We start from the raw sequence: 14,776 nt of genomic DNA, 5'->3' as shown, positions 1-14,776 counted from the left end.
CTTTAGAAAGACTAGTCAGACTTGGTGAGAATGTCGATTATAGAAATTTGGGAGGGAGAGTGGGATTTAGCCCTTATTCTTTCCTGTTCTAGTAGTCTTGGAATCTTCATAACACTTAGGAGATATGGAATAGTTCAGAGGTTTTGTAGCTTCTTTAAAGCTGCTTATTTTTATCTCAAATCTGCTTTTTTTTTTTTTTTTTTCTTACAAATCCTTTTAAAATTTTATTTACTTATTTACGAGCCAAGGAGCTAGTCAGTATTCTGCTTTGGATCTGCAAGGTGATGGTATTACCTGTGATGGACCTTCCTTCTGAAACGATTCCTTCTGTTAGAACAACCTCAGTAGTTGTTGTCTGCTCACAGGGTGACCAAAATTCAGGCATTGGAGGCATTGATAGCAAAGTTTTTCATGTCACACATTTCATAAAGATACTTTGGTAGTCTTCATAAGTCAATTTACGAATTACTGGTGTTCCATCCTCCTGAACTGTGTACTTCTCTATAGTTCTGTTGACTTCAACTGAAATGGTCACTGAATAATCTACAGTAATGTTGCTTTTTCTTTCTAGAACCAAGATCTTTTCATCTACTAGTCAGATTTTTTTTTAGCTTTTAGCGATAATAGGTTTTCCTCTTAGACAAATAAGTAGGTTTAATATTACATAAATATTTCCTGGGTATTTAAATAGACTTGGGAAATAAGTTCATTTATTTCAGCAGAGACTGTCTGTGGCTTGTTTCACCGGCATCTGTTTCTGAAATAGAGCATTTTTTTTTTTTTTGAGGTTCTGATAAAGACTAGCTGCTAATTTACACCAGCTTGATGTCAGCAAACACCAGACAGGCACCCTGATTTTTTGTCTATATGGATCTCTAGAATCTGTTTGGCCTCCTTCCCTATTGCTTAAAATTGTTACTTTTTTTTTTTTTTTTTTTTTTTTTTTTTTGGGGGCAGGGTGATACAACTTTTGGAGCTGCTGCCTCTGTTGCACTTGTTTAAAAAGGATGGGGTTGTGTGTATGGGGGAGAAAAATCTTGAACTCCAGATGCTGTAACTTGAGTCACTTGAGCATACATTAGTATGTTCCTGCTTGTTTTTTCATCCTGTTGTAGTTCAGGAATTTGAAGGAAAAAGGTCAGTAGCACTTAAAATAATAATCAGCTCTTCTGAGGCTTAAAATGGTCTTGATGCTTAGAAGAGATGACTTATAATAAACAACAACAAAAAAAACCTGAAAAATACAAAATTTCATCAACGTAAGATGTACAAAAAAAAAAATTGGTCTCGTACCTCGTAATTTCCATGTTTTGCTCTGCTATTCAGTGCAGAGGAAACCTAATGAAGTTTTTGAACTTTCCAGGTTGCTACTCCAGGAGTTAAACAAGGACCAGCTTCACAGTCAGCACCGCAGCAGCCGGTAATAGCTGACAAGCAGGCAGGCCATGAACCTGCCTCTCCTCGAAGTCTTCAGCGCTCAAGGTATGTTGAAATATTTCTCTGTACTGGCCTTTGCTTTTGTTCTGAATCTGGGCAATGTGCTATGTGTTGCAATTTGTGGATTCTTCTTGGCTCTGTATGGAACGTATGATTTAACTCTGCTGCTGCTGAGAGGATGCAGCTACATATCTTCATTACAGATCTAATGTGGATTCCTCCTTTTGAGGACCGTTTCTAAGAGTTCAGTTCACAGAAGCAAAATTAAATTCTTATTTCCACCCTGTCTCTCTGGGTTCAATTCTATAAGTGATGCCTTATATTCTGATTCTGAGTTTGGGATTTTTTATTTTCTGTGCAGTTATGGGATTCAGTGCTTTAATTGTGTGGTTGACTTATTGTTAGATGTTGGTGATGTCTTGCTGTAGTGTAACTTGATTTTTAAATTAGGGCTTTTCTCTAACATACAATTTTGCTGCTTGAATGAAAAAAATAATTAATTTTTCCTTGGCCAGCCTTTCTTTTGTGGCAACATTGCAGCCCATTCAGATGTTGCATTTTACCAACATTAGCCTTTGATTTACAGGATGTGTTTAGAATCTGTGTCTTGTCTGAAGTTTTTCTTTGGGGAGATGTTTTTTCCATTGTGTATGTAGGATGTTGGGCACTTAATCGTTTTGGCTCCAGAGGCTGTAAGACACTGATGTGGTGCAGTCACGATCTAGAACTATGGCAGGAGGGATACTTGTCTTCAAAACGTGCATCATTCCTGAAACCCTGCAAGCTGTGTTGCGCTTAAAAACTAGATTTTATGGTTGTGGAATAAGGTGTGCAATGTGATGCTTAAAAATCAACCAACCAAAAAAAAACCCACCTCTTTTCCATGGCAACATCCTCGAAAGCAGCGGTGCTTTCCATATCATAATATAGTCAGGTCTTTTTGGCTGCCCTTCTGGGACTAATTAAGGAGGACTTTGATCGCGTGTTATCATTGCACTAGCTTCAGTGTCTAGTAATTATGGATGGTGCTGTTTAGATCTTTCTAAATAGTAGTATTAAAAATAAAATGATATTTTCATAAGGAGCGGTTAGGAGTTGGGAGACCTTTTTGGCCTTTGGTCACCTTTTCCCCACGGGAAATCTTGCTGAAGAAGGCATGCGTTTTCTTGGGCACGCTCACCATGGGTTGGAGCCTGCGTGAGGTGATACTGGTTAGCATTTGGTCTGCTGTCCCATTCCCTCACCCTTTTGGGATTTAGGACTTCCTGTGCTGGCGTGACCACTACCCACATCCAGTTCCCTTCAGATACCTACTGGCCCTGTACAAACCAGTGCTCCGCTTGGCATCAGCATCGTGCTGGAGAAGGGAAGCTGGGTTTGACCCAGAAGCTGAACAGCCGAATAGAAGGGTCATGGGGGCAGCATCCTCCTGTGTTCGAGGAGGAGTCACAGGAGACTGTGCACAAGTAGAGCAGAGTATGCAGTCTAGCATCAAAGGTAGCATGTCAGTATCTTTACCTAAAAATTCAGGTATTGTTAAGTGTTATGCGTCTCTCAAATGTTGCATATATGTGATAGTGGTGTGTTGTGCATCACAAGCTTGAGAGTTTCTGCTGCTTGTTGACTGATTTTACTGATATTCACTGATTTCACTGGTGTCCTGTTCAAAAACAAAACAAAAAGAAATGAGGATCAAGTGATTTGGAAAAATCTGTATGATGGGTATTTTATTCTGTTCAGTGCTGTGGAATTGAACAAAAATGGACCAGCCACAATGCAGGTTTACTCATCTGCAGATTTCCTACATCTGTACTTCTGAACTGATAAAGAACGCACTTTTCCTTCATAAGAGAAAGCAATCGCTTGGATTTTGGACTGCTCTTAGGTCTGGCTTCCTTTTGTCTTTTTATACAAACGAGCAACAGCTTCACAACCTGAACTGTGAATGGGTGGTCCAGAAAGAGGCTGTAACAGTTAAGGATCTGTTTTTCTACATGGCTCCAGTTTCAACACAGATCCGTTGTGCGGAAGTTTTGAATGTTTCCTTGCTGTTAGTTAGGAAATTAATGCAACGTAGGCATACAGTGAGCCTTTCTCTTAAGAGATGATTCCAATGGCATGCCATGAATTATCACCATTTTAAAAACAAAAAACAAAAATAAATGAGTGTGCCTCTGTAATTAGTTTCATCAGGTTACTGTTCTCTCTTTATTTCTGTAAAGGGCCGGGAATGTTTTTCCCTTTCTTTAGAAAATGCAAAACTGCTGCTGGGAGGTCTTTCCCCCAGTTTTTTTTTGTTTTTTTTTTTTTTAACGTGTTGTAAGATTTTTGTATTTTGTAGTAGTGTATTTCACAACCATCCTGTTTTCATGTTCTCGTACAGATGCTTTTGCCTGTCTGGAAACATTTCATTACTTGTGGCACAGACAGTCTGTAATTCATTTAGCAGCTAAGGCGGGTATTTGGCATTAGTGAAGCATTAAAAACCAAACCAGTAGCTTCGTATCATTGCTGCATCAGTAGCTCCCCCTGCTGCTAACGTAGCAATGCTAGGATGTTTTATGACAGTGTGTTCTACTCATAATTAAGATAAAACTGTATTTTTGAGAAACCCACAGGCTTAGTATTTCCCTGGAATGTTTGATGTCTTGAGATTTCTACTGGTTAGGTAGGAGTTAGGGAAGTCAGGATAATGAATGAGGGAAACAACTCACAGAGGGACTTTGATCCTATTGCAGCTAAGGTGGAAATAAGCACTGAAGGTCATGCCTCAGTTCTGCTTAGTAAATAAATACAGCCTTTCTCTAAACCAGCAGTATGCTGATGCTGTGTGAATACACAGAATGATTTAGGTTGGAAAAGACTTCCAGTTGTGATCTAGTCCAAGTCCTAACTCAAAATAGGACCAAAGATCAAGTTGTTTTGGTGATTTTTGAATGTCTCTAAGGATAGGAGCTTTGCAGCCTCTCTGAGCATCTCCTTTGAATGTTTGACTACCCTCACAGTGATTTATTTTTTTCCTTATGTCTAATTAGAATTTCCTTTGTTTCAACTTGCACCTCTGCCTCTTGGCCTGCAACAGTGCATCTCTGAGAAGAGTCTGGCCCTGTCTGCTCTCCCCATATGTAGTTGAAGACAGTAAGAAGATCCTCCATCCCCCTCCCCCCAGTCTTCTGTTTTCCAGACGGAACAAATCCAGTTCTTAGAGCTTCTCTGGCGTGTGCTTCAGCCCCCTAAACAGCTCTGTGGTCCTCTGCTGGATTCCTCTGGTATGGCAACTTCTTTCTTGCCCAGTTTTGGGCTACACACTGTGCGGTACTCCAGGTAGTGTGGCTCTCACTAGGAGAGAGGAAGAGTTGCTTTCTTCAGCTGTGCTCTTTCTGATACATCCCAACTTGTGCTTGGCCTTCTTTGCCACAGGGATTCATTGCTGACCTGCATTTAATTTGTCTGCTGGAATCCTCAGGTCCTTTTCTGCAGTTTTACCCCCTTAGCAGCAGCCAGCCTGTGCTGTTGTGTGGGGTGGTTCCAGTGTTGTTGCAAAGGGGAATTCCAGCCCAGCTGCAGGACTTTGCCTTTTATTTTCTTTTTTTTTTTTTCTTTTTGAAATTGATTCCTGTCTGTCCATTCCGGTCCCTCTGGAGAACAACCCACCCTACAACATACTGACTGTTCCTCCCATCTGCACGCTCACCAGAGGAGCTCTCTGTGGCATTGTGTGTCGTTAATAAAGACCTAATGCAGCATTGGCCCCAATATGGATCAGTGGAGGACAGCATTAGGCTCACTGGTGTGCAGTTGGACTTTGTCCTGCTGACTCAACCCTTTCGGGCTGACAATCCAGTCAGTTTCTGTTCACCTTGCACATGAAACACAATCGTCAGTGAGTGAGGAGTTAAGCTATAAGAAAACTACAGGAGACCATGGCAGAGGCCGTGCTGACGGCTGATAAACAGCATCACTGCTTTCTCCTGTCCTCTAAGCTGATCATCTCATCGTGGAAGTAAATGAGGTTGGTCAGGCAGAATTTGCCCTTGACAGATCTGTGCTGACTCTCTTTATTTTGCCTTTTAGTTTTTCGTGTACTTGGAAATGCTTTCCAGGCAGGCTTGCTCCATAATCTTCACAGAGACTGAGGTTAGGTTTACAGGCCTCTAGTTCTCCAGTTCATCCTCCTTGGGTGCTTCCTGAAGATGGCTGCAATGGAACATCTGCCTTTCTCCCGCATCATCAGGCAACCTTCCTGCTCACCTCCATGCTTTGACGTGATGCAGCACCTCAGTTACACCAGCCAGCCAAAAAAAAAATAGCAAAAAAAAAAAAAAAAAGACAAAAAAGTCACTGACTATTCTGGCCTCATCCATGTCCTTTGCCAGTAGGTTCGCTTGCCTTACAGAGGGGACAGCCCCACCTGTTCCTCAGCCTTTCTTTGCTGCTGATGTGCAGCCCTTGGTACCCTCACGTTCTTGGATAGGTTCCAGCTTCAGCTTCAGAATCTAAATTCAATTTTTTTCCTTACCAACTGAACATTTCCTATTTCTACCCTTAGCCATTTTTACTTGTAAGTGGTTTTAAAGTGGTTAAACCAATTACTGAAGAGAACATGTAGCATGAAGTAACACTGTTCTTTCCCCTCGTTATGTTTTACATTCCTTTTTACAACTTCTACTGTCTGAAATCAGGGGAGGTTTATGTATACAACTCTAAGCAAGCTGCCTGACAAAGTCTTCCTGCATAAGTGTTTTTAATAAGAGCTTTTACCCAAGTTAGGGGGCACTGAAAAGAGTGAGGTTAAACAAAGTTGTGGAGTGGGACATGAGTCTTTGTTGCTGCAGAGCAGTGTGCCAGGCCTAATTCAGGCTGTTTGTTTGGAAAGCTGGTGTACTCTGCGAGTGTGAGCCATTTGGGTAAATGGCTGGGCACTGGGCTGTGAAGATCGTGGCGTTGTGCTGGGGGGCTGTGGCAGTCCTCAAGGGGGTGGTTCGGTGGTGAATTGTGATAGCTCCTCTCAGACTTGTTTCTTTACGGTACTTGCAAATAAGTAGTAAGAAAATTTTAAGAAATAGACTGAAATTATGGGCGTGTTGAAAGTTACTACCAGTGCAAGAGGAGATGGATTGCGAACAAGTGCATCTTGTGAATAATGGCTAGGTACTTACTTAAATAGTGCCACCATTTCTCAGCATATTTAGTGCCAAAGAAAATCATAACTGTGAGGTACCTCGCTCTTAGGATACTATATAAAGTGATACTCTTTTTCCTGCTCAAGATTGCTGCTTCCTTTGTCTTCCCTTGTAAGGATGGTGAGGACAGAGGCAGACTGAACTCATCTTGACCTGTCAGTGCCCGGCATGCTTTAACCAGAGCTACTCCTGCCTCTTAGTTAAGTGCAAGAGCAGAGCCCCCCTCTGGGAGTGGAGGGGCTGTGGAAGCGATTGAGAGCACTGGGAAGGGATGTAAGAATATAAAAGCCTTGTTTTGGCAGGGACCACGGGAATAAAAAAGGATATGTGCTGAAACTCCACCTGCAGCTCTGGCAGTTGTCAGATGCAGTTGGATCCATATGGTGTGAGCGTGGTGTTTGTGCTGGTGTTGATGCCTAGGCTTCTAGACATGTGGAAATTAAGTGATTTTCATTTATTTGGGGGGAACCTCTGTAGCTTGTTGGGCTTGATGTTAGGTGTTCAGCTTGTATACCACAGCTTTGTTGAGGGAAGTGGTACAAAGGAAACAATAAAAAACTTCTTTAACTTGAGAGCTTACAAACTAAGTGTAAGGTGAAGGGTGGGTACTTGGAAATTGGGACTACAAGGATTAGCCAGTCGTATCAGTTTACCAAAGATTTAGCTGAGCAGAACCCACCTCCTCTAGACACTGCAGCAGGAATGGGCTTCTAATGAGATGGGATTCGTAGAAATGAACTTGATATGATCCCTCCTGTTCATGTGGAGCATCATGGGGTAGAGAGGAAAAGTGTCTTGTAAAGTGGAGTGAGAGGGCAACTAGTAGAGGGAATGTGATTTAAAAAGCAATGCTTAAAGCAATAACTAGAATACTTTATAGGTAATGTAATATTGAACTGGGTGGATGGCAAAAGACTGTTATCAAAAGATCAGCATTAGAGGCTTGTTTAGTAAAAATTTGCAGAGTTTTTTGACCAAGAAATACAGATGCAAAATAGAATTGGAACCGCTGTGTATGGCAGTAGCATTCAGAAAATGTGGAAGTCAGTTTTGCTTGCATGTGGAGATTGAAAGAGGCCAGTGAAAGGCTTTGTTCAGGGTACAGTGGCTTTGATTTGGCTTACAGTGTGAAGTTATTAACTGAACATGTCTTTTGGTCCCACTTATTTTTGCTTCTGTGAACAAATTCTCCAGTTTGTGTGCTAATGTGAATATATTCAAGTAAAGCAGTCGAGTTGGTAGCTATAAATGTGATGCTTCTGGTTTTCTGAACACCTGAAGCGAGGATGTAGTGTATCAGCAGCCCCCTAGGCGTTGGTGTTTTGGCATTGGTAAATGGCTAAACTCCTCAAAGCCCATATGGGTGTATTTTTAGAGCAGGAGATCAGGCTTTGTGCTTAATAACTGTTGTGGCACTTGCTGTTAATCTCTTGAATATGCCTGCCTGGCTCTGATGCGTGGTTACTGAAAATCTTAGGTTTGCAGCTATTGGCATACGTAACAAGAAGGTGAATATGCATGTATATATTCTCTGTGTAACACTAAAATATAAGCACAGCTTACATTTCTTGAACAGCTATCAGAGTTTTAAAGAAAAAAACCTCTGCCATGCTGTAGCACTCAGATGGTTCCCATACAACCATGAGGTTTGTGGAGAAGTGCTGCAGGGCTGATCTACCGGCAATATTTATGGTTTAAATGCTTCATGTACTTTGTGGCTGGAAGCACTGAATAGTGATTTTCTCTACACGTTTACATACGTTTTTAGATGCTTATTTTTCTTAAATTCTTTCTTCTAGTAGTCAAAGAAGTCCATCACCAGGTCCAAATCATACCTCTAGCACTAGTGCATCGAATTCAACATCTGCACCGCAGAATACATCTGTACGACCCACTTGTTCATTAACACCTACGCTAGCAGCACACTTCAATGAAAACCTTATAAAGCATGTTCAAGGCTGGCCTGCAGACCACGCGGAAAAGCAGGTGAGTACGCTTCTGCTCTGCTCCTTCTGAGGGTGCTAAATGGGTAGCTTTAAAACTCTTTTTGTTACCCAGGTTGCTTTTTCTAGAAATTGGAAGCATCTTCAAAAAACAGAAACATGCTTGTCCTCAGCCAGAAAGAGGTGGGAGATTAGGCCAGACCTTGCAGGCTTTACATGCGATTACTGCTTAGCAGTTGGGTATTTTCTTGCTTAATGTACCAGTGCTTTTGAAATTCTCTCCGATGGAAGAACAGTCGTCATAGCTATTTTCTCTTATTGCCAGAGTTCTGTTGAAATTTACAAAGAACATAAATTTCAACATAGTTTTTCAATAACAACAGTATCTTTGATAGATGTCATTAATTAGGTGATATAGTTAAAACTATGTGAGACCAATCCACAGTTTGAGCCCACTGTTATTAACTCTTCGCAGTGAAAAAAAGAGCTGTGCTTTGTTTGTTGTACCTGTTTTTTAAGGTGATGTAGGGGTCTCAGACTAAATTTGGACTTCATATTTTTTTTTGTTTGTTTGTTTCCATAAATGGAAATCCATAGAATCATTATTTCATTATTTCATAAGTAAGTGCACGAAACATACCCTTCTGGTGGTAATATGGGGAAACTGGATGCATGTCAGCTACTTGAAATGTGTTACTGAAAGAAACCATATTGATACTGAGTCCAGTTCAAGGCCTTTCTGTCACAAGCAAACCAGTCTGACACAGTCTGTCAGGTATTAACCTTACTTGGCCCAGCTGACTTTGGTCTTTTGGCTGCATGCTGGCTCAAGGCTACATAGGAAGTTTTTGGCAAGTAACTTGCAGGGTGACTCTTAGAAGTGCAGTCTAGACTCATTCTCTGTGTGGATTCTGCTTTGGGTTCTTGGTTGTTGCCTTGGTTTTTTTTTCCTCCATTAAGTTTGAAATATAATTTTAAGGTATTGAAAAGCTGTGCTGAGTCAAAGCACCATTGCTGGGGAAGGTGTGCTACATAGGGACGTGATGCAGCACAGTCACTTGTCCCCGTGGCCTTGGCCCGGTGCTTGGAGAGTTCAGATTGGTAGTGTTATTTTCACTGTGTACTGAACACCTTTTAATAACAATCTTATATGCAAAAATGATTCTAAGACCTTCTGGGTGAAGTTGCTTTAAGATGGATGGCTGGACAGCTTAAAAAACTACTTAAAGAGTGGTTATTGCTGGTTTGCTCTAAAAGCTATGGAGCTGTGTATGCAGGACATGAGATGATGACGTCCTGCTGGAGCCCAGGTGTACTCCTGGATGTCAACAAAATCCAGAAAAGAAAACTTAATGGAGGGAATTAGATCACAAAGTTCTTTGACCTGGATAAATTCCAGAAGTTGATGAAGACCTCTGCTAAATACAGTTCTGTTCAGGAAGGGAAAAATGAGGTGTACAAGTACTTCTGCAGATGTTGCGGATTAACCCCGGTAGGCAGTTAGGCAGCACACAGCTACTTGCTCACTGCCCCCGCTGAGCTAGGGGACAGAACTGGAAGTACACAAGTGTGAGAACTCCTGGACTGAGATGAAGGTAGCTTAATAAAGAAAAGGGAGGGGAAACAAACAAAACAAAACAAAAAAAGGCAATGCAAAAGCCATCGCTCACCACCAGCTTACTAACCAACGCGCAACCAGTCCTGAAGCAACAGCAACCCCTGGAAGATTGCACCCACCCTCCCACTGCCCCCCCAGTTTTCTTGCTGAGCATGATGTTACGTGATCTGGGATCTCTCTTTGGTCCTGTTTGGGTCAGCTCTTGCAGCTGTGTCCTCCCCCAGCCTCATACACACCCCCAGCCTGCTTGCTGGGCAGGCAGCATGCGAAACAGAAGGCCTTGACAGCGTGTAAGCGGTGCTCAGCAGTAGTTACAGCATGGGTGTGTTATCAGTACTGCTTCAGGTACAGAGCCAAAACACAGCATCATACAGGCTGCTGTGAAGAAAACTAACTCCATCCTAGCCAGACACAGTGTGGCAGAGACCAACATTGCTAAACGGTAATACTGCAGGGAAGGATCTGTTTGAGAAATCAACTTTTTTTTGCATTGTGCTGCTTGCAAGAAGTCCTCTTCCTATATCTTGGTGTGATGCAGAGAACCTCTGAGTAATTGCACTACTGCTCTTGGTGCTGTTGAGTTAGCTGGAGTCAGATATCAAGTTCAGTGACAAGAGGTTAAGAAATCTTCAAACTGGGAAGATGGGTCGTGTCTTCTGAGCATACACATCTGCTCATCTCCACATGGCTAAGTGGAAACACCAAAGTAATGGAGTTTGTCTAGAAGAGAACACCTGCGGAGGGTTAAGTTTTGTTTTCTATATGAAGTAGGTGAAAAGAAGATGGCATTCAACTGCTTTTGTCACTGAAGCTTAATTTAGATGAGAAATTTAAGTTGACCATTGAAAAAGCAGCTGGAGGCTCTTAACTACTTGAACAAATTAATTAGCACATGACAGGGTTCTGAGTTTCCTAACTTTAAGATGATTCAATAAACATTTGTTAGGATCAAGGATATCTGAACCATTCCTGCATCAGTCTGAGTTAACATCATCTGTTGACATCCAGTATAATTTCTGATTCTAAATGGGCTTTTTTAGAGAATTTACTGCTCTTCTGATTTAATTTACAGTGTGTTCAGAAGTCATAGCACTTCAGAAGTTACAGTGCTTTGCTGTTTCAAGACATTCATCCAGCAGTCCTTTAGCTACAGCCAGTTGTTTCCAGTGCTTGGGTAAAAATCCTAACCTTTATATTTAATTGTTGCAGGCATCAAGATTACGTGAGGAAGCCCACAACATGGGAAGTGTTCATATGTCAGAAATTTGTACTGAATTAAAGAATTTAAGATCTTTAGTTCGAGTATGTGAAATTCAAGCAACTTTGCGTGAGCAAAGGTAAGTGGGTTTGTTTTCAAAAGCATAATTTTCAAGGTGGCATTAGAGTTCCCATTCAGGTATTGTTTTCCATGAGCTGTGTTTTCTGATGGCTTTGTAAGCAAGCTGATTGTTAGCAGGGGCGAGAGCTGTCTTCCCTCTGTGCGTTCTGTTTCCCAGGCAGGTAACTCTTGATAGTGCCTAGTGGATAGAGGCAGATATGCAACAGCTGTATATATTTTTGCTTATACAGATGGAAAAGACATCTTTCCAGATACATTAGTGGGTTAAGATTCTCACAGTAGCTCAGAATAATTCTAAAATACCTGTCCATACTTGATGCATAGATTACATAGATACACATCTATGTGGTTTATACTGGTCTTAAACACTACAATTTTCATGAGATGTTTATTGGGTCAAACAAGTCTGACGAGTTCTTGTTGATATCACAAGCTAAGGAAAAATAAATCTGTTATTTGGGTAGGAGGTATCTCAGAAGGTCTTGGGGTTCTTCAGTGAGAAAGAGGTGATTATGGCAAAGTAGACTTCTGCTTCTCAAGTCAGTAATGCAGGGTGTCTTTCTTATTAACAGCATGGTTGTGTATTGTTTCAGAGACTGTTGTGCAACATTGAAAAGTTTAGTCTTACTGCATGTTCTGACACATTTTTCATTGGTAGTCATGATCTTGAGTTAACTTTCATACTAAGTTTCCTTTCTGAATGATGTTATCCTGTATACTGTGACACTGGTTTGACTACAGTGATTCTGATTTCCTATTTCATTCAGCCTTAGTAGCGTTGTATGCTTTTTAAACAGCTAGTTCTGTCCCAGAAGCTCTTGCTTTTTGGTAGTTGGTAAAAAAAAAAAAAAAAAAAAAAAAAAAAAAAAAAAAAAAAAAAAAAAAAAATCCTTGTAATCAGGAGTAGGCTGTAAAAAAATTTGTACAATTTCCCTAATAAACAAATATAAAATGTTAATTCTTTCATAGCTTCATAGTGTCATTACATAAATTATAGTTTCTGTAGGAACTGCTTGGTTCCTTACAGATGAAGTAAAACCTCTTAAGCTTTCAAAGCTTTCATTTCTGTGTCTGGAGGCACATTTTATCTGACATAACATGTCAAATGTCATTGCCGAGCTCCCTAAATGGCACCTTGTTTCTTGTATGCCATGAATGGATATGGATGATCATGACTTTGAATCTCTGGTAATCTTTCTTTTTGCTGCCATCCCAAAGACAATGAATATGTGGCATAAGTAATAATTTGGGTGGGAGGATAGGGGGGAGGCCTTCACAAAGTATGGGATGATCAAAGCCTATCAACCTGAATGACGATATCATTTCTGTATTTTTGTACTGAATAGAACTATTTAGGTTTGTTGTGAGAAGGAACTTGAGCTTTGTTCAAAGCAAGTGTGTTGTTTGAACCAGAAGTGACAGTTTGTGAAATGACACTCTTCACTCACTGGTGCATTTCATACGCCTATACCTTTTGAGCTTAATGTGTTTTTCAGCGTGTCTGTCCTGATTATTTATCTACTTTTTAGTAGAAAATTGATTTTTACTGAACTGGGGATGTATTTGAAAAGGGTTCTACAGAAGTCTGCTAAAGTGGATGCACTTTCTTTATCTGATTGAAGTTGCTTTGGACTTGCAGAATATTTGTCATGTTTCAACTCTTTCTTAATTTTTTCTTCATTCATATGCTTGCATTACACTTCAGTGTTATGGAAAGTTGTTACAAAATATTTATTAAAAACTTTAGGAAACAGTATCTAAACCACATGTTTGTTAACTGAAATAATTGCTTAGGCCTGTGCAGTAGTAGAGGAAAAGTTCATAAGGGAAGTGTTAGCAACAAAATTGATTTCTAAGTAAGTGTAGTTGCAGCTTTTTTCTTGGATCTTCTAATAAAGGAATTTTCCATAACTAGAGGCAAACCTCAGAATCTATTTTTCCTCTACCAGTCACAGAGCCAAATACTAGAAAAAAAAGGTTTTGCCTAGAAGAAAATTTCCTTGTTTAAAACTTCTTCACTAAATTACTCTGTATGTGGCTGAACCAAACTAAAATACATCGGGCCATGTTATGGAGATAAGCATTTTAGGGAAGCAAGAGCATGTGTAACTCTCCTGCCTGCACTGTTACCTAAATCTAGTGCAGTATAAAATCCTGCAGAACAATGGGAGGAAATCAGTTAAAAGACATGAGGGCAGTGGCTTGTGTCTCTAGTGGCACTGTCTCTCCAAGAACAGGCAAGTTCAGGTAGAAAACAAGGCTGCGGGGGAAAAAAAGCTGTAACCTCTGTACCACTGGAGGTACTGAGGTTAGGGTGGGGACAGAGGAGCAGTGTATTTGCTGAAAACTTGAGTGCTTTGGGTTGTTGCACAGTTTGGAAAACTGCATCGCAGACATAATAACATTTTTCAGAATATTGAGCTCATGTACTCTTCTGCTGTGTTTCACTTCTTCTTGAAGTTAAATTCAGCTGAATAGGAGGCTTAAATGTCACCGTGTTTCGGTCATAATGAAACTCAGCAGCTTAGTTTTCTAAATAACGGAATCTAATCCTGCAGGTTTCTGCACCTGCACACGGAGCCTGTAGGTGATTAAATAGATTGGGAATTCATTTTAAAATACTTCCAAGTTTATTAATGGAGCTAAGAAGCTTGGAATCTTCCCAGGAAATTGTAAAGTATTTGTGTAGATACTTGCACTTAGTATCTCTGTACGATGAAAATGTTTACGCTAATTCTTTTTTTCTTTTCTCTTGCAGGATACTATTTTTGAGACAACAAATAAAAGAACTTGAAAAGCTAAAGAATCAGAATTCCTTCATGGTGTGAAAAGTTGTAAACAATTGCACATGGTTTTGAGTACAGGAACTATGAAACTGATGCCCAGTCTTAACACTTTTGAGCTGCATTTGAGTAGACTTTGGACCGTTGAGCTGGGCAGAAAAAAAGATGACATGGGGAAGGGGACAGGAGGGAGTCAAATTCAGGGGAAAGATACAAGAATGATTTGTAAAACCCTTGAAATGTAGATTTCTTGTAGATGTATTCTTCACGTTGTAAATATGTTTTGTAGAGTGAAGCCATGGGAAGCCATGTGTATCAGAGCTTAGACATCCAAAACTAATCAATGCTGAGGTGGCTAAATACCTAGCCTTTTACATGTAAACCTGTCTGCAAAAATTAGCTTTCTTTTTTTTTTTTTTTTTTTTTTTTTTTTAGTTAATTTATCATTCAGAAATCTTGCATTTCCTAAAATT

At 40.4% G+C, this 14,776-nt stretch overlaps 1 protein-coding gene across 2 annotated transcripts in view; it reads left to right on the top strand.

Annotated features, from left to right (window-relative positions):
* The window catches only part of WAC (WW domain containing adaptor with coiled-coil), a 58,102-nt gene extending 43,684 nt beyond the window's left edge, over positions 1-14,418 (top strand). Inside the window, exons 11-14 of one of the 2 annotated variants that reach the window (XM_032181480.1) lie at positions 1,364-1,482; positions 8,423-8,606; positions 11,391-11,518; positions 14,279-14,418. In XM_032181480.1, coding sequence (XP_032037371.1) covers positions 1,364-1,482; positions 8,423-8,606; positions 11,391-11,518; positions 14,279-14,348 — 501 coding nt within the window. In that variant the 3' untranslated portion in view covers positions 14,349-14,418. Of the gene's footprint in view, positions 1-1,363; positions 1,483-8,419; positions 8,607-11,390; positions 11,519-14,278 lie in introns of both variants that reach the window. The other variant, XM_032181479.1, reaches the window with a different exon arrangement.
* The last annotated feature ends 358 nt before the right edge of the window (positions 14,419-14,776 follow it).

Source organism: Aythya fuligula, chromosome 2 (genome assembly GCF_009819795.1).
Source record: "Aythya fuligula isolate bAytFul2 chromosome 2, bAytFul2.pri, whole genome shotgun sequence".
NCBI classification, from domain to species: domain Eukaryota; kingdom Metazoa; phylum Chordata; class Aves; order Anseriformes; family Anatidae; genus Aythya; species Aythya fuligula.
Note: the sequence above shows the minus strand (reverse complement) of the source record. Positions and strands in the feature narration are given on the sequence as shown.